The following is a 24101-nucleotide window of genomic DNA, read 5'->3' as shown; positions in this document are numbered from 1 at the left end:
CAGTATTTTCAGTCCTTACCCTTGTTGGTTCGTGACTAAATCTATTAGATTCAAACCCTCTTTTGAATGTAAAGGTCCCTAAGGAAAATTTCTAGTTTTCATCCTTCTTGTGGTGGAAACCCTAATTTTTAATCCCTTTACATTTTGGTTAACCTAATTTCTTACACCTTTAATTCTAATTTATTTTTCTAGATCTGAGTGTTTATGCAATTTAAAGTTCAAATTTGCATCTACAAGTTTAATTTCCGAGTGAATTTTAAAAAATTGGAGGTTAAATTCACCAAAACCATAATTTTTAAATTCTAAAATTGAGCTTGTGGATTGTTTAAATTAGATTAATTGTTTTAGATCTAATTTAGAAACATTTAAAAATTCAAATTCAAATGCATAGATCTCATTTTAATCAAATTATATAAATTTAGAGGTTTAATTCATAAAAAACCCTAATTTATTTTGGTTAATTTGATTTGTGGGTTGCTTCATTCTTTCACATCAATTTTCAGATCTAATTTTAAAACATTCAGTATGGCACTTAATAGATTTGATTTATTTTCTATTTCACATATGATTACCTTGATTTTCACTTATATTTATCAAAATCATGTGTTGGATAATGGCTTCTTCCATTTCACATTGCTTCTTTTCATTCATAAAATTTTGACATAATGTGTTTTTAGAATTTCAAAATTTCTTCCTTTCAATCAATTTGATCTCAAAGCTTTAGTTTATAGTGCATGTTATTATGGTGTTGTTTTTAGGAAAGTGCATTTCATATATAGATTACTTCAAAGATTTTGTAGATCCCAATTCTAGAGATGCTAATGGAAAACCTAATACTTTCTCCTCTCCTAGGGTATCTATTGTGAATGAAGAAAGAGATGATACTCCTATCAATGATCTCTCTAATGGGGAGATATCATTGAAGAGCAACATGACACCATCTTCTTCTCATACACATGCCCTAGCGCAAGGGGGGCAACATCAAAATATTGGCGTTTCTATCTCTCTAGGTCCTTCTTATTCTCCTAGAGCCTATCTTAATCATCAAAAAATTTGTAGAGAAGATGATGTTATGCATTTTATTCATGATCTATCTCCCAACCTAACATTAAGCAAAGATGAGGCCTTAGATGATAAGGATCTTCCTTCTCAATATACCAAAGAGGATATGCATGATGAAATAAAGGAAAATGTTCCTTCACAAGATATTCCTTCTTCATCTAATAATCCCTTTAATCCCTCTAAATATCCTTACACTACAAACTTTAAAGAAATTTATTATAATGTTCCTCCACTTTATCAATTAAAGGATTCTTGTAGGAGTGGCTTTAACATAATATCAAAACAATGTTGTAGAGGACAAGGACTTGGAAAATTTGAACAAGGAATTAGATTCCCTATAAACCCTCCTACACAAATTACCACAGAAGGCCTAGGATGATAATAAATCTCCTATGGATGACCTCCTTAGGATTCAATAATTCAAAGGCCATCTTGTAAGACAACAAGCCATTCGTTCCCTTAAAAGTGCTTCTTCAAAAACTCCTTTTTGTTCATTTCATCAAACTCATGATCATCATGCTAATGATTGTCCTGATTTTCAGAACGCAGTGAAAGGACATTGATATTGGCAAAGTTAAAATCATTGATGACAATCCTTCTTCTTCTATCAACAAACCTTGTCCTAAATCTCAAAATAATAAGCCTACACCTATTGATGATCACAAAAAAATAGCAACTAGAATCTTTTGGAAATTGAAGTATGACAAGAATGTTGTTTTCCCCTTTGTCTAGTTTGGCACTAAGGGTAAACAAGGTAGTGGATATTGTCTTTTTCATCATGGTGGTTCTCATTCTCTTAGAAAGTGTAAAGAATTAAAGGAATTTGTTGAAGAGCAATACAATCTTTCTCGTATATGTCTTTCAACCGATCTTTCTCTCTTTCTAGGTGAAAAGGTAGTGCTTTAGCACTCCTCTAACCTTCTTGTTTCTCCTCACCCTATGACACAAGAATTTAACTTAATTGGGGGATCTTTGTCCATAGAGGTGGTGCTTTTTTTAATTTCAAATACCTTGGGGTAGCAACATGATTCTCTGTTTACCTCTATCCTATATCTTATATTTAAAGTTTCACCATTTCCTTTGTAGATTACATTCTTCATAACTTGATGTCCTTTCTTGTAGAGAGTTATTCTTCATGTGAATGCATGTGTGTTCCTTGGTTAGAACTTATTATTTGTTTGAAATGACATGTCTCTTATGAATAATCTCTCCTAGGGAATGTGTGATCCTTTGTTCTCATTTACCCTTGTCCTCTTGCTTGGGGGGCAAGGATATAATTCCCCTCCCCTCTCTCTTTCTATCTAAAGTATTACTATTTCCTTTCTTGCATGAAACAATATGTCTCTTATGACTAATCCCTGCTTAAGGGAATCTGTGATCTTTTTCTCTTTCTCTATCTTTGAAAATTACCTCTTCTTTAGAGTTTTATTTTACACATATTAATGTCTTTTCTTACATTGAATATTTATTCATGTGAGTACATTGTACATTTTCTTATATTTAATCTCTCCTTCGAGGTTGTGTAATTATTCTCATTGTCCTTAAACTTGGGAGGGGGGAGGAGGAGTGATCTCTCTCTCTCTCTCTCTCTCTCTCTCCTTTCTAAGGATCTACTTTTCCTTTGTTCCTGACCTATTTATTTATAATTTGATGTCATTCCTTGTGTGAAGTTGTTGTTTTCTCAAAGATTCTCTCTTATGTAAGAGGTGTGTGTTCTTGGATACAACCTCTTTTTCACTTGGAATTGTATATAATATTACAAACTTACCCCTTCACATTGGGTCAAAAGAGTTTCATCCTTCATCAATAATCCCTTTCACCTAGCAATAGGGAGAAGGTATGCATTCTTGTTCTCCTTCCCTTCTTTTGATAGAAGATGTTATGTTTGTTCAAGAAACTTCTCTTGGAGGTAGATAACTTCTGAGAAAATATCTCTTCTCCTCCAAGAATCTCCTTTACACTTGTTGCAAGATATCTCTTTTTCAACTATCTTATCCTTTCTTGTAAGAATATTCCCTCTTTGGCTTGGATTTATGAACATTGTTTCCCGAAGGATGTCTCCTTGGTGTTGAAGGTTGGTATCCTTGTTTTTATCTTCCTTAAGACATCAACATAGGGCTATGTTGACATCTTAAGGGGGGGGAACCCATATTGCTCCCTTTGTACCATATTGTACCATATCTTTGCATGTCTTAAATAGGGTGTTCTTCCTCAGAATTAGACTAAACAAACTCTTAGAGAAAGATGGTTCACACCCGAAACTAGACACGACATTGATATATGTCTTAAGTGGGGTTATACATCACCAAAACTAGAGTAAATAATCTCTTACATGAGATGTCCTTGAAACCAGGCATGTATATATTCTTGGCTACAACCTCTTTTTCACTTGGCAATGTATATATTATTACAAACTTACCCCTTCACATTGGGTCAAAAGAGTGTCATCTTCATCAAGAATCCCTTTCACCTAGCAATAGGGAGAAGGTATGCATTCCTATTCTCCTTCCCTTATTTTGGTAGAAGATGTTATGTTTGTTTAAGAAACTTCTCTTGGAGGTAGATAACTTTTGAGAAAAGATCTCTTCTTCTCCAAGAATCTCCTTTACACTTATTGCAAGATATCTCTTTTTCAACTATCTTATCCTTTCTTGTAAGAGTATTCCTTCTTTGGCTTGGATTTATGAACATTGTTTCCTAAAGGATATCTCCTTGGTGTTGAAGGTTGGTATCCTTGTTTTTATAGGGTGTTCATCCTCAGAACTAGAGTAAACAAACTCTTAGAGTGAGATGCTTCACACTCGAAACCAGACGCAACATTGATATATATCTTAAGTGGGGTTATACATCACCGAAAATAGAGTAAATAAACTATTACACGAGATGTCCTTGGAAGCAGGCATGTATCTATCTCAATCAGGGTTACACATTCTCCAGAAACCAGAGGAAACTCTTAGAGTGAGATGTTCCTGAAATCATAAATTTGCCTCTTGGCATTTTTATTTGCATTACATGTCTTAAACAGGTTGATGTACACTCAAAACTAGAGGAAACAAACTCTTATACAGGGTGCTATATACTTGAAACCATACATCACTTGCACACACGCACAAGGATGAGTGGAACTAGCAGAAGATGACTATACTATTCCTACTCTCCTCCCCAACATGGATCACCTAGAATAACACATCTAGGGGCAAGTATCTATGTCCTTTCTCATCACTCTTCTCATGGATCATCTAGAAGAACACATCTAATGTGTATCCATGCTCTCTCTCTCCTTCTTCTCATGAACTCGTATCTTTGATATTGATAGTTCATGGATGATGAGTGCTTTACTCTTTTATGTGATCAGTTGTGTTCTTGAGATGAAATTTTTCAAGAATAATATTGTGGTTCAGACATTTTGATATTGAGGTCTCTTTGGCTAGTTGACTTGAGGTCTTGTTTTTGGTTCTTATCTTTTATGTGTTGTGTGTCTTTTGTCTTTTTGCCTTTGTTTGTCATTTTGTCTTTTTGCCTTTGTTTGTCATTTTGTCTTTATTTGACTTTTTTCTTTTGTCTTGTTTTTGTGTGCCCTTGCATACATTTGAGTGAGTTAAGATCCTAAGATTGGGGGCTTGGTTCCTCAAAATTAGTGATGTCTTATACTCGTTGTGATTTTGCTCCTCATTGCTTCTCTTCTTCATCTTTCTTTCATCTACTTTACCATGAGTATTTGCAAAGGCTTATACTCTCGCTAAAGTGAGGGCTAAATGTACGGTCCCGAATTTTACTCCTTTACAATTTAGTCCACATTTGGGGCCCTCACCTTAGTGTTTATCACCTAATTTTTAATTCAGACCTAATTATGCTTACATCATGCAAATATGGCTTTATTTTCACTTCATACACCACATGGCCCCTTAGTTTTGGCCCTAAAATGGGGCAGGACTAGGGAATGGTGCCTTGGTCCTCATTGGGACCATGGCACCATGTTTTGGTCCTCCCTATTTGGGCCCCATTTTGAACCCTTTGGGCATTTTCAAATTTGGGTGGTTAACCTAGCCTCGTGCTGGCCTATGTCAAAAAATTAGCATTTTTTTTTACGGGAAAGTATAGAAGGTGGCTTTCCTCTCTCATTTCAATAAGAAAATAGGAGAACAAGAGGGTAAGTGGAGAATCATAAGTCGCCCACTCAAGCAATCTTTCATTCAAGCATTGAAGTGTTCATCATCAAGCATTTCTAGAGGTCTTCAAGACTGCATTCTTCATTCTTCAATTGTGGAACAACATTACATCATTCATATGCAAGCATGTGTGTGATTAGTGTTTTTTCATGTTCATTCCATTTCATACAACATACGTGATTACAATCAAGAAGAAAAGCATCATTATCAGTCATTGCATATTTGAGTTATATCCTTTCATTATTTATTTCAGTATTTGCAACATTTCGTTCAAGGTTGATTCCTCAACCGAGGTTTTCACTTAGGAAATCCCTTATTCCCAACCTATTTCCCCTTCTTTATATGTGCAGGAAACAAGTACAGAGCTGCGATCTTTAGAATCAACATCATTGATAGAGACGAATCAATCCTCCTTTGGTGTGCAAAATGTTCGGAGAACCGGGTTGAATTTCACCATGATCTTGACATTTTAGGAGCTCTTTAGGGGACTAGGTCTAAATCTATAGATATTTCTTATATCTGGATGTATGCCTCAATCCGACGACTATAGCTCATTGTTTATGTGCTTTTACCTTCATTTTCAACACTTTACCCTAATTTCAACAACTTAACTTGCAAAAGAGGGAAAACCAATTCACACTTTGAATCCAATCAATATTTTCAATCCTTACCCTTGTTGGTTTGTGACTAAATCTATTAGATTCAAACCCTCTTTTGAATGTAAATGTCCCTAAGCAAAATTTCACGTTTTTCATCATTTTTGTGGTGGAAACCCTATTTTTTCACCCATTTACACATTCATGCCTTTAATGCACAAACAATCTCTCGAGGGGGCATCCTACCTCAATCCCTTGACATGTTGGGGCGTCATCTTCAATTTTTCTTTGAAACATTACTACTTCGAACATTGTCTCAAAGAGGGGCAAAATGTAGACACCTAAAATTGCCTAACGCCTACAAATTTCAAATTTACTAACATTTCTCTTAATTAATTAATTAATAATATTAATTATTTAATTATCTAGTTTTATCATTATTTAATTAATTCTCTCTTATCCACTTTAATTAAATAATTATTATTTAATTGAATATCAATTTCTACCCCCTTTCACACAATTAAATAATTATTCCAAATTATTTAATTTATTGATTATGTCCTCTACAGTTAAATACATTATTTAACTTATTTAATTGTCCATCTCCTTTTCAAAATTTATTTTCTTCTAAAATAAATAAAATATATATTTTATTTATTCTCCCACAACACATGTTTAAAATAGCTAATTATTCCCTCTTCCTAACTACGATTGACTTTGAGTTGCACTTCCAATCACCTTTTCTGACCGAGTCAATCAATCCACCTCACTCCCAATTAATTCAATTAATTGTCTAGTCATCTCTCGTAACAAATCAATTAACCTAATTAACTAATCAATCAATCCAAGTCACATGAGCAATCATCTCTCAATCAACTTGTCTGAACAACCCTCCACCATTGATCATTTTGATGAACTTTCAATCTAAATCATTGATTGAAATTTCAAAAATCTATAAAAATGAACTTGATCTCTTATCATCAACATTTACACTCTTCAAATTCTTATGCTACCATGTTGTAGGAAAATTGTTATGATTATGAGAACCACCATCATTTACAACACAAGAAGGAGAAAAGAAACCGAGGCATTTGCATGAGTTCAACATTTTGGTTTGTATATGGTTATTTTATTTATTACGTTTGTTGAATTTGATTGCTTTGTTTATTGTTTGCATTTGAGAATTTTGTAATAGATTTGGGTTTGTGGTTACTCTTATGGTCTATTACAACATTTCAAAATTTTCAACATACACAATAGGTATAATATCACACATCATCTCATCATAATAATTTCATATATTACATTTTACCATGCTTTGTTCACTGACCAAAACACTGTTTCCATCTTGTGGCCAAGCTATCCTATACAAATGTGTGTGTTTTCTCCTCTCTAGTTGTAATTTACTTACCATCTCTTCAAAAATGAGATTGTTTGTGCTTCCACCATCTATAATAACATTAAATACATTTTCTTTACACTTGTATCTTGTTCTAGATAGTTTCTTTCTTTGAACTAGTTCATTCAACAAGACTCTCCTAGTGACTAGCACTTCTCCATTTTCAACATCCTTTGATTTTGAAGATTGGTGTAAGAGGACCCATTCAAGTTGATAAATCAGGCTCAGAGGAGGAAGGATAAGGCATAAAACATGTCTTTATGATGTTTTACATGTGTTTCAATCATGCATTGTGTGTTTGTAATAAAAGACCCCATCTTGTGAGCCAAACTCCTATTTTGGAATCTTGATAAGCCAATTAGGACTTTTGGACAAAAGGGGATCAATTGTGTGTAGGAAATAGTTATCCTAGTAATTTTAGTGCTTCTAGGGTGTTTTAGGAGGGGTTAGACTTAACCCAAGGCATTAGGAGGTGAGAAATGACATTTTGACAACTTTGTCAAAAGTTGTCAAAAGTTGTCATAAGCAACTTTTATGCAATTTTTGCATTTTTGTTTGTTTGAACTCCTCCAATGGCTCTAACCTCTTGTTTTCAGTTGAGAGTAGTTGTGGAGTGGTATATACACCTTGTGGATCCAATTCCCAAGGTTATACTATACGGAGGAAATTTTTGATGACTTCAAACTAATAAAATTCTGAGTTTTTCCTACAATTCTGGAGTTTTGGTATTCCCAATGATGTGAATTTGTTAGAATAGTGAGTCACCTTTGATCTGGCTTTGGTTTGAGGTTCAGATTGTGTGTTTTGCTCATGTTATTCCAATTTTGCTGTAGGTGCCTGGAAAACCAGGGTTTACCTAGGGTTTTGCTTCTCCATGGCCATAACTTACAATTTATCAATCTAAGACTCATGGGATTGGGTGAAATGCAAGTATGGCCAGTGTATTCTAAGATTCCAAAAAAATTTTGTAGGAGGAGCAAGGGAGGTGTGTGTTTGAACCGACCCTAGGTAGACATCTCTATGTGGCTACCTAGTCCTTAAACAACAAAGTTACCCTAGAATGCAAATGGCGATGATTCTAGGCATGTAACCCTGTAATACATGATGGTTTATGGTTCTCCACATTCTCATGGGGTTGTAATTGTATGGTTTGTTCATTTGGACATAGTTGCTTCATAAATGGAGACCTAATTAGCCCTTTAGGACAGTTGACCTTCACTGGTTTCAGACCTTGACCCTTCCTTTTGGGGAATTCTATAAGGCCCAAAGGGTATTTGAATTCGTGACTTGTTTGTTAGGGTGCTTGGAAAAGTTTGGACTTAAGGTCCCTTTACCTGTTTCAAAGGGCTACTAGCAAATAGGCCTAATTGTGAAGGTGCTATAGGGAATGGTGTTGAATCCTTACAACTAGTGTTTGATCTGGTCTAGGTGAGTCATGTTTGACCCAAAACAGGTGTGGTAATGGTCAGTAACCCTTGCAGGCTTCAAAGTGTATGTTGGAGCAAATTACCCAATTTGAGTAAGTATGAGTCTTGGAGATTGTGAGGTGTTGAACTAATGTTGTAGAGCCTTGCCTTGATAGGATCCTATTGTTGTTTTGAGGGGTCAGTGTCATACATCTTGGAGTGTTTGGCAGGATACAAGGAGGGCTCTGCATCAAAGATTCAACAACTCTTTCTTTGCCTCCATTTTTTCTTCTTCCATTTTCATGTTCTAGACATTCATATGCTTTGTGTCCTTCTTCTCCAAACTCAAAACAAGTTATATTGTAATTTACTCTTCCAAACCCCCTACCCAATCTTCCTCTTCCTCTAGAATCTTATTCACAAGGGCATGAATCATCATTCCTCTGATTTTTATTGCTTCCATGGTCTTTATTTTTCTAATTTTTAAGATTTGAATCCTCATTCCGATGTCTGTATGATCTTCCTTCTGTATTTTCATCACAACCTCTTCCTCTTTGTTTGTTCCCAAATCTATTGTTCATTCTTTCTTTTATCTTCAAGAAAAAATAGGTATGCATCTTCCATTGTGTAAACTCTCACCAAAACCATCTCTTATTATATTCTCTACCTCAAACCATTGATGTATCTTGCACCATTCTCCTTAGTAGCTTCAACATATCCTATTCTAATAAGGATCCTTTGAAACTCGTTTGTATACTTCTTCATTGTTTTGGTTCCTTGTTTCAGACCTTACATTTTATCGATAAAATCTAATTCATCTTCTCCACCATTCTATCCTACTTAGTAATTTTCTCCTTGCCTCTCCTTCCTCTTTCCAATTGGACATCTCTCCACCAAATTGAAGCATGTCCTTTCAATCTATTTTTTGTAATAATCACTCTATTAGGGTCTCCAACCTCTTAAAATTCAAAATATTCTTCCATGTCATTGATCCAAACCTCTAACTCTTTATGATTCAATATTCCATTGAATGTAGGACCATCAATTTTTGGCCTCTTTCTAATTCTTGACAATATCTTCAACAAAGGATCATTCACAACTATCGTAGTTGTTTCATCTTCTTCACCACTTGTATCATTGGCATTTTCTATAGATCCATCCCCTTCACTCTCAAGTTCTCTCCTTTAAGAAAATCCTCTTCTAATATCCTTTTGTAAAACTTTGACTTGCCTTCTCAAGGCTCTGAAATCATCACCACAAACAACCTCTATAGAATTTCTACCTCCACTTCTAACTCTACCTTTACCCCAACCATGTGGGGCACCTCTTGCATACATTTTTCTCTATATGCACAAGCTCAATCCTGGTGCAAACTATCTCTCTCTAACAAATTTGTTTACACACTCATAATCACTTTGCTTTGATACCACTAATGAAAGGGGGCTATGAACCCCTCTAAAACCATAAAAAATCTACTTCAAACATTATTCCAAATATAATTTGAAATCAACAAACAAAGATCATATGAATATCAAATTGATGCACAACAAAACTGGGGAAATTGTTATTGAAATCTACAACATGTTTACATAACAAAGAGTCAAGCTTATTGGCTTTTCAATTCCACATTACTTAAATCAGCAAGTGGAGATAGAACTAAATATCTTAAATCAAGGAGATTTGTCATTCAAATAAAATTCGTTATTTATTCTTAGAATTTAGTGAAGAATTTTTTATCAAAGACAAGTATAGTAGAGGGTTAATAATATAATTTGGCATTGCAAAAATAATGAAATTGGTAAGCGAGCATTATTTTCACCCACAAATGTGCAAGAATGTGAAAATGTATGTGCAAAATTCTAAAATTTGTCAAGTTATTAAAGGTAAATGTCAAAATGTTGGATCCTAATTAGGTTATTACTGATTCTCATTCTGAGGAAACCTTGGGAACATATTAGCATCAAACTTGTGCTAGGATTATCAATGATAGAGGGGTTATGATTCTACTTTTTTATTTTTTGATATATATATTCTAAGATGGTATTATTTTATTGCTTGTAAGAAAACTATTGATACAATACACAATCAATTTATTGAGAAGAAAAATGATCATGTTGCAGGAGCTACCTAATATTATTGTATTAGATAGGAAATTTGAAGTTTATTATTCATTTTTGTAGGAAATTATTGAAGAAATTTATATACTATTGTAAGATTTAGTTCAAAATGTCATTTGCAAATAAATGAAAATCAAAAGTTGTGAATTAAAGTTGAGGAAACTTGTTAAGATATTTATCAAGTCAAAAGATAGGAAATTGGGATTTAATCTTATTGTAAGTTGATTTTTCTTATAATAATCTAGTAAATAATATAATACGTGAAATATGTTTTTTGAGATTGTATATGGATAGATTCCAAATAATATATTAAAATTAAAATATTTTCTCACAAACTATAAGAAAAAGGGTACAACTAAAGATTGTATAGAGTATATGAGAATTTTTCATTAAAACAAATTTGTTTAAGAATGTGATTCAAAATATTTGATAGGAGATAAAATGATGGTTTATCTAAGGAAGAAAATATTTTTTCATGGAGCATAAAATAACCTAAAAATGAAGAAATTTGATATAGCAAATACATATTAGATGGAACTATTAGAAGATTTTATTATATAATTAGTAGTTAACATTATAGATTAATGTGAATATCATAAAGTATAACCAAGAGACCTTATAACATACAGAGAATTGGGTAAGTAAGTACCTAAGAAAGAAGTAGAAGAAATTGAAGAGATAATTATAGTAGAATAGGAATGAGTACAAGAAATTAAAATTATAAAGAATATGTACTAAAATAGAATATTCTACTTTGATGTCCAAAGCTAAGGTTGACTAATTTGTTTATCTTTTAGCTCAAAGGGTAATATAAAAAGTGAGAGGTTTATTTTTCAATTACCTAGGGTGTCTGATACAAAATGACTTAAGATGTAAGAGTAATTTCACATCAACGAAAAAATAATTTTACTATTTATTTATTTTATAGATTTTTTGCAATATTTAGGTAGATATTTTACAATAAATGTGTCAATTTAATAACACCGCAACTTACTATATTTATGTTTTATCAATTCAAAGCTTCACGTCTTTAACAATATGCAACGTTAACCTTGAACAAGCTATGCAACATCTAGTTTTGAATATTTTAGATTGCAAAATTTGGAAGGTAAGTTATGTCAAGCATCTATAATGTTCCATCTATTTTTCACATGATAGTTCAATGCATACAAATTTCTTATTTCAAGGGACTTAACTAGGTCAATGTCAAATTGTTCATTGTATAATAGTAAATTATTTGAATGATGCATCTAGTATGTGAAACTTGTGTCAATTCTTGATTTTACCTACTTTATTATTGGTCTTAAGAAGAGTAATATAAGGAACCATATTGAATATGAATATCTCTAGCTTGAGGGTAAGTGCACCAAGATGGTGTGCAAAAAAGTGGACACCCTCTAAAAAAACGTCTAAAAACTACTAATGCGAACGAGTTATTTTTTAAATTTAAATAACCCGTTCGTGTTAAGGCTCGTATAACCGAGCCTAAATCGAAGCCAAAACACATCACATTTTTAAAAATTTAAAATGCATGCGAGTTTTTTGAAAATACAAAACGCGTACGTGTTATGTTTAGTAAAAAAAACACGCACGCGTTTTAGTTACATAAAGTTAGATTAGTAATACCGACTTGTATGCAATTCATTTGGCATTCCCTTAGTTGTTTCAGTAGGATATATACATATACTATAACATTTAGGTATAAGTTATATTTTCTCTTTGTCTTTTATCTTTCTTATACTTAAATGTTATATTTTATGTATATAACCTAGATCTTTGTCTTTGCCTTTTATATTTTCTCTTTTTCTTTTATGTATATTTTATGTCTTTTATCTTTCTTATACTTTTAAGTTATATTTTATGTATATATTGTCAGGATGTTTGAGAGTGGTTTTAGATTTCTAGGAGTCATAATGCAGATTCTAGATTTGAGGAGATCTCATAATTTTTCAAACTTAGTCAAATTTCAGTAATCAATGGGCTTGTATCATCATTCACTTTCTATCTCTCTATCTCACGCTCTTTGTCTCCCCTAAGCTCTAGACCTATCTATTTTCCTATATTTCTCATCCTCCCTTCACCTCTCTCAATCTCACTCTCTCCTCTCTCCCCAAGATTTAGATCTTATAATTTCTTAAACATAATCAAATTTCAGTAATCACTAATCTCTCTCTCTCTCTCTTCCTCCATATCTAGACCTATCACTCCCCCTCTCCCCTGTCTATTTATCTCACTCTCTCATCTCCTTCAAGATTTAAACCTATCTCTCTCACCCTTCTTTACATCTCCCTTCTGTTCTCTAAATATACACATTGTCTCCTCTATATCCCACCTCTCTCTCTCTCTCTCTCTCTCTCTCTCTCTCTCTCTCTCCCATGATTTGTCTTTACTTCTCTATCTCCCCCCCTCTCTCTCTATATACCTCTTCTTCCCTTCCTCCCTAACTCTATTCATCTTCATAAATCTTGCTCTCTAATTTTGTCTTTCTCACTTCCTCCCTACCTCCTTCCCTGTCTATTTTTATTTATCTCACACTCTTTATCTTCCCTCTCCTTCTCTCTACCTACCTCTCTTTTCATCCCTCACTACTTTTAACTCCCCTAACTCTATACCTCCTTCCCTTCATACTGCTCTCTCTCTCTCTCTCTCTCTCTTTATAAATATCGCCTCCACTTCTATCTATGTAACCTCTCTATATATCTCTACTTCTCTTTGTACCTCTCTCTATCTATCTATCTAGGTATTTAGATAGATATTTTATAGGGGGAGTGCAAAAGTTAGGTAGATATAGATAAGTAGAGAGAAATGAAAAGAGAGAGAGGTAGAGAGAGATATAGGTAGGGAGGGAGAGAGATGTAGGTTGAGAAAAAGGTGAGAGAGAGAGAGAGAGAGAGAGAGAGAGAGAGAGAGAGAGAGGTGGTAAGGGAAGGTTTGGGAGATAGAAGAAAAGGGAGGGATATATATATATAGAGAAAGAGAGAGAGGAAGATGGGATATAGTAATAAGTTGAGAGGGGGGAAATAGAGAGAGAGGTGGAGAGGGAAGGAGAGAGATAGAGATAGGTGATGTATACAAAAGTAGAGGGGAGACTTGGAGTGAGGGAGAGGAGAGGTATTTAAAGAGAGGTTTTGAGTAGATATAGATAAGTATCTAGAGAGAGTATGGAGATGGAAGGAGGGAGAGAGAGAGAGAGAGAGAGAGAGAGAGAGAGAGAGAGAGAGCGCTCAGTGATTACTGAAATTTGATTGTCTAAGAAATTATAAAATCTAAAAATTGGGGAGAGAGGAGAGACTGAGATAGGGAGAGGTGAAGAGAGGAGGAGAGAGATAGGAAAATAGATAGGTCTAGAGCTTAGGGGAGGCAAATATCATGAGATAGAGATATAGCAAGTGAATGATGATATAAGCCCACTGATTACTGAAATTTGACTAAGTCTGAAAAATTATAAGATCTCTTAAAATCTAGTATCTGCATTATGACTCGTAGAGATCTTAAACCACTCTCAAACATCCTGATAATATATACATAAAATATAACTTATACTTAAATGCTATATTTTATGTATATATCTTACTGAAAAAACTAATAGAATGCTAAATGAATTGCATACAAGTCCATATTACTAATCTAACTTTATATAAGCAAAACACGTATGTGTTTTTCTTACTAAACATAACACGTATGTGTTTTTAAAAAACACATTTTTATTTTTTTAGAAACACGATCATGTTTTTCTTTTAAAAAACCCGTACACATTTTTAATTTAAATAACTCGTACACATTTTGCCTTGTACTTAGGCTTGGATAACAAGGCTAAGGCTTGGGAGCTTTTTTCCCCTCATTTTTATGTGTTTTCTTCTTCCAGTCTGGTTTCTCAGCTTCATCGTCATTAGGTTTACAAGTTATCAAGTGGTTATTTCTAAAATTGCCACCATAATTTCATTGATCTTGTGAGCTTTTTAACCATATTTTTAAAAAAAAATTTGGACAACATTAACATATTAATCTTGAATTTCTTTTACCAGTGTCTCCATAGTTCTCAGAGACATATGTGTACCAACTTTTTTTAACTTTTGATATACTTATCCAAATTTAAAAAACTTTATATATTATTGTGGTGCACTTGATTCCTTACACTTAAAAAAAAATTATATTTTTGATTATTTTGGTGCAAGTTATGCTTCGTGCACGAACAAGTACCTGATTTTCAAGATGTGCCCATTTCGAAAAACCATAAAAAAAAAACTAAATAGAAAATTACAAAAAAAATAAACAACTTCTAGTGCTCACTCTTAACTATCTTTCTACCAAAGGATTTGTCAAAATACTAACTATTACTTTTTTGATACGCAGGACAGATACTATGTTATGTTTTTGAGAAAAAATCGGGATCTATTTTTCGTGCGCGAAGGATTTGACCCCCTTAATCTTATCCAATTTTGAAAAAAAATAGTAGTCTGGAAACTAGATTCAGAGTACTGCAATCTTTGTTCTTTGTGTATCTTTATATTTTGAGTGGACGAGTCTCAAATTGCTTCTCCAAGTTCAGGTTTAGCTGATTTCAGAGAAAAAAAAAAGAAAAAAGAAAAAAAAAAAAAGTGTCCACTTATACCCCCTTTGCATACCATCTTGATGCATTTACCCTTGAGACTCATCAAAGATGGTTATTCTATACATTACGAGCAAGCCTATATACTACGTAAGAATGATGCATAAATTTCCAAAACTAAGTAATGATCAAATCATTTAATTTTGAGGTCATTGATCTTTATCACACTGATAAAGTATCACATTTTCTAACCAACACACATCGCTTTTGTTATACATAAAAAAGCCTAATATCATTTGAGAACAATGAAGGGAAAGGATAATAAGTAGTTAGACATTGAGATTGAGATCTTTAAGATCTATACTGTAATCAAGAGGCCAATGTTTAACAAGTATCAAGCTCATGAACCTATTAGATTGTGAATCAATTATCATCCAACTTTTTGTGTATCTATATTATTCCATTATTAAAATTTGTGTTTGAACATCTTATTTTGTTGCAAAATTTGATAATCATTATTACACCATTCGACCATAAATACATTAATGATAGCCAAACATTTCAACAAACATTCTCCCACAAAATGTTAAATCTTAAAATACATAATATACATATTAAATTTGGTCCCTCAATTTTTAAAAAAATCAAGAGAAAAGATGACAATCCTTTCAATTTCATCGATCAATTCAGAACTACAGATATAGTTACTCAAATTGTACCCACTAATCAAGCACCTATCATCATAATAATTAGAAAAGGTCAATTTTTCTTTGTTTTTTTCTCTCCAATGGGAAAGTGGACGATATTTCCTATATGGTTTTGTCCAATTGGAGGCCATCTCCATCACCTCTACTTGAAAAGTTTGAGATATGATCCAACCATCAAATTTTCACATCAAAACTTAATATAAATTCAATTATTATCATAAAAAATGTAAAGTTTTGGATTTAATGTAATTATCTCTTATCTTGTGTATGGGCAGGGCAGGGGAATGTTTGATAAGGTCCAAAGTATGTCTGTTATAGATTCAGTGTCCATATCCATATCTATCTACTTTACTCTCTCACGGCTTCATACTTTCTGAGGGCTGTTGAGAATGCACGGTGCATCCACTTGATAACTAAGGACGGTGACAATCGACAAAACTAGGAAAAACATCTTGTCAAATGGCTTCTTCCTGTAGTGGAATCGGATTCTTTTGCTTCATGTCCTCTCATCTCTAACTTCAGGGTGAACAATAATAACTCTAAATCCTGTCAAGACCCAATTATTGAACATCTATTACGTCACCAGACACACTAGCCCATATTGTCCTCTCATCAAATTTCACTGTGATTGCTTACATGCCTATATATCACATCATTTGGTTTTCCTTTTAGCTGGCAATGTGCAAAATTTGACGTCGGATGAGCTCCTGCAAAATGATTGCTCTATTCATAGAAAAGAACAACTGATTGGTTTATCTTATTTTACTGGTGGGAATGAAACCAGGTAAAATTCAACGGTTTTATGACTGTGACCCAAAAGCATAAAAGACTATAAGCTGAGAGAGGGCATGCTTGAGGCCCATTATTGGTAAGAGAAAATAAATGTGATCCAGCATTAGAAAGAAAAGAAAGTGTGTGTACTTGATGAACTCATCAACCATAATAGTATTCATATTCTGAAGGTGTAGAAGGTGTAGAGAAAGTTCCTGCAATGCAGATACATATTAGAAAGAAAAGAAAGCGTGCGTACTTGATGAACTCATCAACCATAATAGTATTCATATTCAGAAGGCGCAGAGAAAGTTCCTGCAATGCAGATACATATACATAATAAAATAGAAGACTTTTTAATGATGCTGAGATTAAAAATAACCTATGAGACAGCAGATGCTGTTATTTTCTTTGCGAAGTGTTGCTCTTCTATTATTCAATTCGATAATAAACTCTCTTATTTTTTCGACTTTCTCCTCCTTCTCCTCACTGAATAAATTGTGAAAAGACTCACAAACATTACTACTAAATTACTTATGTACTACTTATGTACTTGACCTGGATGTTTTCATAAGAACTACAATCAAGATTATATTAATATGTGTCTTTAATTCCTGAGCAACAATATTAACTGAAGCATTCATAACAGGACAATCAATGTCCGTGGATAAACTCCATAACACCGTCTAAAACCCATGTCGATCGTTAGAAATAGTACATTTTGTTTCTGAGAGGCACAATCTTAGTTTCAGAGCCATGACAGAGAAGAATTTCTGAACCAGGATATACACAAGTTGAGATGACAATCGGTGAGGGAACATTAGTTACAAAATAAAACAGGAAGAATATTCTAATGCAGATCTATTTTGCCAGAGCCTTTAGTGTTATAGATAAGAGAAGAATGGGAATAATTTGCTGCTATGTCCTTGAAGGAAGTACTACTTCTGGAGGGGGAGCGAGAATGGTCTGCAAGGGAAGGGGACGGAGTCTGTTTAAGCAGATCAATGTGGTGCTTGGGGCAACAGTCGTCAGAATCGTGCTTTATTTCTTTCAAAAGAGCCGCCACGTCCTTCATGGTAGGTCGTTCTTCCGGGTTGGAATTAACACAGAGCAGAGCAGTACCCAGTGCCTGCAACATCTCCTGGATCTGAGAATCGGGTCTTCCTTGCAGCCTCGGATCCAAAACCTCCACTGCATCTCTCTTATGCTCCAAGCTTTCCTTAACCCAATCCAGAATATGCATTCCGTCACGGAAGGACGGATCTATTGGCTGCTTTCCTGTCAAGACTTCCAATAGCATGACTCCATAACTGTAAACATCGATTTTCTCTGTGATCTTCATGGTGTACCCGTATTCTGCACCATCAAAAAACCATTTAATTTTTTGAATTTTACATAACAGACACTAAAACAAAACCAAAAATGTTTAGCGAGTGACTAGGCTAACCTGGAGCTATGTATCCATAGGAGCCTGCGACGTTGGTTGAGGATTTGCTGAAGTCTGATGACTCCATGAGCTTTGCTAGGCCAAAGTCTGCAATATAAGGCTCGTACCGAGAACCCAATAGTATGTTATTGGCCTTAATGTCTCGATGCACTATAGAGGGCAGGCAGTCGTGGTGCAGATAGGCGAGCCCCTGGGCGGCTCCCAGGATTATGTTGTATCTTATCTCCCATTCCAGCATCCCTCTCTTTTCATGCAGCAATCCGCCCAGGCTTCCGTTGGGCATGTAATCATACATGAGAAGTTTTGTTGTTCTGTTGGTGCAAAAGCCCAAGAGCTTTACTATGTTTCTATGGCGGATCGAACCCAGAGTCTTTACCTCCGCTGCAAAGGAGTCTCTCTGCTGCGCGGATGTTTTTGACGGCCACAGCTTTTTCACTGCTATTAAATCCCCGTTTGGAATCTGGGCTTTATACACAACTCCGGAGCAGCCCTTGCCTATGATGTTTGAACTGACCAGATTATCTATTATATCTTCGACCGAGACACTTAGTTTCTGGAACAATGTCATCTGCCATGGCCAGCCGATTTCTGGGTCTGATTCATCTTGTTCATGGGGTGCCCTCCGAGTTCTGACCACGAGAAAAATGCCCAAAAACAACAAGAGTGCAATTACACCAAAGAGCAGGCTTATGATTAGCTTCACTCCCGAGTACTCCGAATGGCTTCCTTGTATTGATGGATCAATTTCTTCAGAAAAACAAGAGCTGCACAGTCCTGCGTTGCCGGCGAAAACACTGGATGGTAATCCTCTGAAGAAACCTGTGTCAGGCAGGGGACCCGTGAAGTTATTGAACGATACGTTCAAGGACACCAAATTTTCCAGTGTACCCAGAACGGTTAAGTTTCCAGACAACATATTGTGTGAGAGATCCATGGTTGCAAGCTTACTGAGCCTGGAAAGCTCCCAAGGTATAGATCCTGACAAATAATTCCAGCTCACATTCAATGCAATGTTGAGGCCCTCTATACTTCCCACCTCGGGTGGAATGCCGCCGGTCAGCCGGTTACTGCTAAGATCCAGGAGCTGCAATTTTGTGCACAAGCCGAGCTCTTTTGGAATGAATCCTGACAGCTCGTTGTTGCTCAGCAGGAGTTTGTTAAGAGAGAGTGCTGTGTTCCCAAATGCTGCCGCGGGAATTGGATCCGCGAGTTTGTTCATGGATATATCCACCACCTGCAAGCTGCTCAATTGGCCTAGTGTACCGGGCAAGCTCCCTGTGAGGCGGTTCATGTGGAGATCCAAGTATTGAAGCTCCACGCAATCTCCAATCTCTGAAGGAATTGGGCCTGAAAATTGATTATCCGCCAAGTCCAGAAAGTAGAGATTCTTCAGCCTCCCAATCTCCCGGGGTATTGCTTCGCTTAAAGTGTTGCCACTAAGCCTTACCCTAGCCAATGCACTACAGTTCCCAATCTCCGCGGGCAGAACGCCAGTTAAATCATTAGACAGAAGAAGCAATTTGCTAAGATTCCTCAACTGAAAGAGGCTGGTGGGAATGGTTCCAGTGAGGTTGTTTTGCGAGAGATCGAGGCTTTGAAGGTTATGACAATCACCTAGGCTTGAAGGAATTATCCCTTCCAATCTGTTCTGCCAGGCGTACAGCAGGGTCAAATTCTTCAACTGTCCGAATTCCTGGGGCACCTGACCTAAAAGCTGGTTATTATCCACCTGGAGCTGGTTGAGCCTGCTGCAGTTGACCAGGGCGGCGGGGATCGATCCTGTTAGCTCGTTGACACTCAGCTGAAGCTCCACCAGATTCTTCATCTTTCCAAAGGTAGCCGGGATGCTGCCTGTGAGAGCATTCATAGACAGGTCCATGACGCTAATTGCACTGCAATTGCCCAATTCCATAGGTATTCTGCCCACCAAATTATTCTGCCAAAGGAAAAGCCTCTGCAGATTCTGAAGTTTTCCAAGCTCCCGAGGAATCGATCCAGAGAGACTGTTGCCATAGAGATACAAATTTTCAAGCGCAACACAGTCTCCCAGCTCGGGAGGTATGGGCCCAGACAACAGAGCAGTGTACAATGCAAGCGTCTTGAGCTTTTTCAGAGCTCCGAAGGAGCCTGGAATCCGTCCAGAAATGCTGGTCTCTGCAAGCCCCAGCATTGTGAGATTGCTACAGTTTCCCAGTTGGGGTGGCAGCTCACCTTCAATGTTCCCATTGCCTCCTACGCGAAACATCTCCAGATTCCTCAGCCTGCCCAGATCCTCCGGTATTTTCCCTCTCAGCTGATTGTCAAAAAGCACCAAATCCACAAGACTGCTACAATTCCCCAACTGTGGAGGAATCATTCCTTCCAACTCATTGGAATTGAGGATAAGAATCTCCAAATTATTCAGTCTCCCGATCTCCAAAGGAATACTTCCTGTCAATCTATTCCTGCTCAGATCCAGGACAATCAAAGCACTGTAATCCCCAATTTCCCTGGGAATACTCCCGCTCAAATTAGTCTCAGAGAGAACCAAGGACTGCAGAGAAGTCAGGGCCCCAAGCTGAGAAGGAACGGAACCCATGAGCTCCATGGATTGTAAATTAATATCCACAACCTCACCCAGAGGAGAACAAGAGATTCCAATCCATCCACACGGCCCCTGCTCTCGGGCATCCCAAGTAATGAGCCCTGATCCATTGAGAGTCTCTCGCCACGACAGAAGGCTCTGGGCTTGGGGATCACCCCTTGCAACTCCCAATATGGCGACCAGGCATAAAATTAAGGCCCAATCCCATGTCGGACATAATTTTTTACATGATGACGGACACCCCAAGGAAAGAGAAGGCTGGAGCGACATTGGGACGATTGCATCACAGCCTACACAAACATAGTTAACTGTGTCTCTGTCTAACAACTCCACTCTCCCACAATCATAAATTTTGGGCGGTGTGCACGCTCAGACTCTTTAACAATGCGTCATACCTATCATACCCAGTACTCCCGACCTAAGTATGCATTCATCTGAAGGCAACCAATTATAAATGTATTTCTAGCCTTCTCAACATGTACCAGGCCTCTCGCTGGATCCAAGGGTTCATTTTATATGATAAAATTGGCACAACCTGGAAATCGGGACAATTTAAAACTATTTGCAGAAATGACATATCAAATTCAGGAAGTGGGCTGTGCTGCGGGAATCCGGGGAGTTGGGGAATCCTCCACCAAGCCATTTTAAGCTATCAGATACAGCCCTGTACGTTTGCATATATTATATTATCAAGGAACCCAGATCTTGGCTGGACACACTTTGATCCAACTCTACCCATTTGGAAGTGTCCTGGTAAGTTGGTGTGTGAATGAGATGGGATGATGGATGAATGAATGATCATTGATGACAGAATCTAGCGTGTCATCAACAAGTAAATGCATGCAACTGGATCAAACTACGAGGTGAAAGCACATGAGAGGAACAAGAGAAGAAGAAGAGGGGCCCCGGCCCACATGCTCTCTGCTTCTTACACCACCACCCCACTCTGTAAATCTCTTTTCTTTTTTTGCCTCAGTCCGTGATACCCTCCATATTTTTAAGTTTTTCCAATCTCACCCCACTTACCTCTCCAATTTCTTTATGCCACCCTCCACTTACTTTCACTAGTTTATTTGTCCTGTGACAGGAGCTCTCATATTATATACCTTCTTCTGTTGATTTCTACCTTTTTCCTTTATATATAATAAGCTTTTCTTTCTGGGTATTGTGTGCAGCGCCATTATGCTGTGGGAATGCATAAGACAAGAGCATGGGCATCATTATTTGTACTGCCCGAATGCAGATTTCTTCCACCATGGTAGACAAGCTTGGTGGAGCTCACATCTGATGTGGATGAGGTGCTACTGCCCAATCACATCTTTTGTGGACGTCTTATCAGTTACGTGGTTTATAAAGGGGCATTGAGTCAGTAATCATCAAAAGAAGCGAACAAGAAGTCGGTTATTATGGACTCACTCAGATTCTTCATTATTTCAGTGTGGATTAACTTGCTAAAGATCTGATTTACTCACTGCTAAAAATTCACAAACCCACCAAATTCATGGAACCAACTGATCGAGTCAACTAGAAGATGATTTTCTCACTAGGAGGAGGAAGAATTAATGTTAATGGTGCACAAGTTTCTCATACAAAATCAAAGATGAAATGAGTTTAGAGTTAAGACAGCAGATTTTGCATTAAGTTGATGGATTTAATTAGGTCATGGTCACGAAAGACATCGATTTGTCTTTTATCATTTTATTTTAGTTTTGAGTGTACGATGCTACTCATTTGGGATTTTCATTATGTATCTTCATCATCATCCCTAACTTGTGTGCCTAATAATATATTTCATATTTGACGTCTTTTTTAAAGCGTAATTTTATTTTAATAATTGTTTCCATTCCTAGTGTCTTTAGTGTCCCCTTTATCTTAAGATTCTTCCATATATAATTATACAAAATAAATACTAGACTAGACAAGTTATTTTTTGACCTGTGAAATTGAGTTAGAGCTCTATAGCTGGTGTATATGATCTTTCAAATAGAATTTATAAACAAAAACATAAGACACTGACAAATGATTTTTGACATCTGAAATTAGGTTATAATTGATGTATTTTAATTATGATCAATTTACATTTAATGACTTGTTTTGTTATTATGAATAGATAAAAAAATCTCTTTGAAATATATATAGAGTATCTTATAAATAAAATTAATTTAACGTAAATGGTATTTTAATATTCTAGTTATAGAAAATGCGTATCCAAATTAATTTAAATGAATTAGTTAAAATTATAATTAAACATGTAGTAAATTGAAATAAAAGACATAAAGCTTGCATACATACATATATACATATTGTGATGTAAATTTCACCTAATAGAACACCATGGCAAAGCACTACAAACATAGAAAATTAAATAAGGTGATGATAAAGAATCGATATCCTCTACCAAGGATTGATTATTTGTTCAATTAGATGAAGAGATCCAAAGTGTTCGTTAAAATGATCTACAATCTAGGTAACATAAAATTTGTAATCAAGAGGTAATATCCATTGATTAATATTTTAAAACTAATATGGACACTATGATTTGAATATGGTTCTATTTGGGTTGACAAGTGCTTTATTGGTGTTTATGAGTCCCATGAATGGGATGTTTAACACCTTTCTAAAAGTAAATTTGTTTGAGTGCTCCTAGATGAAATCTTGATTTATTCAAGAACGATGGAGTATGAAATCCACTTGCATCAAGTTTTACAATAAGTGAGAGAGAATGACATTTTATCAACTTAATAAAGTGATACTTCTTTTAGTTTGAGGTGAAGTACTTGGGGCATGTCATATCTAGTGGGAGTATCTTAGTAGACCACTATCATGAATTGGACTATCCCTACTAATGTTTTGAAGGTTTGTAGCTTCACAATATTAGAGGGTTATTAATGTTTGTAGGAAACAGATATAGGGACAAATTCGAAAACCTTGTCACATCCCACTACATGATGTATGTAGAAGCTAAGACTTGTGATTAGACTAGGGATACCATCTAAGGGTTGCATCTCATGTATTAGATATAAGTATATTGTAAGATCCATTCACCAATATAACAGTGAATGTTATTTGCTTTATCTACATTAAGAGTAGGTTCAATATCATAATACTTGCCTTAATGTGTGAAGGTTAGAGGGGTATTACAGGGACTCCATTAACTAGAATAAAGTATTTCAAAGTGGTTACACATTCCTTGATCAGCTCTAAAAGGTTGTGTTGAAATCCCATCTTCCTTACAACTTTTAAAAGAAAATCCCACTTCACCCTATCATAAGCCTTGGAAATATCAATCTTAAG

At 35.6% G+C, this 24101-nt stretch overlaps 1 protein-coding gene across 1 annotated transcript; it reads right to left on the bottom strand.

The window, feature by feature from the left end:
• Positions 1-17478: 17478 nt before the first annotated feature.
• On the bottom strand, positions 17479-22052 carry LOC131051759 (LRR receptor-like serine/threonine-protein kinase RGI1). The gene is made up of 2 exons (XM_057986398.2): positions 18224-22052; positions 17479-18132 (listed from the first exon to the last, which is right to left on the bottom strand). The coding sequence occupies exons 1-2, from the start codon at positions 21075-21077 to the stop codon at positions 17627-17629; spliced, it is 3360 nt and encodes a 1119-aa protein (XP_057842381.2). The 5' UTR covers positions 21078-22052; the 3' UTR covers positions 17479-17626.
• Between the last annotated feature and the right edge of the window lie 2049 nt (positions 22053-24101).

This window comes from Cryptomeria japonica, chromosome 2 (assembly GCF_030272615.1).
Source record: "Cryptomeria japonica chromosome 2, Sugi_1.0, whole genome shotgun sequence".
NCBI lineage: Eukaryota > Viridiplantae > Streptophyta > Pinopsida > Cupressales > Cupressaceae > Cryptomeria > Cryptomeria japonica.
The sequence above is the reverse complement of the archived record's forward strand: the minus strand, read 5'-3'. Positions and strand labels throughout refer to the sequence as shown.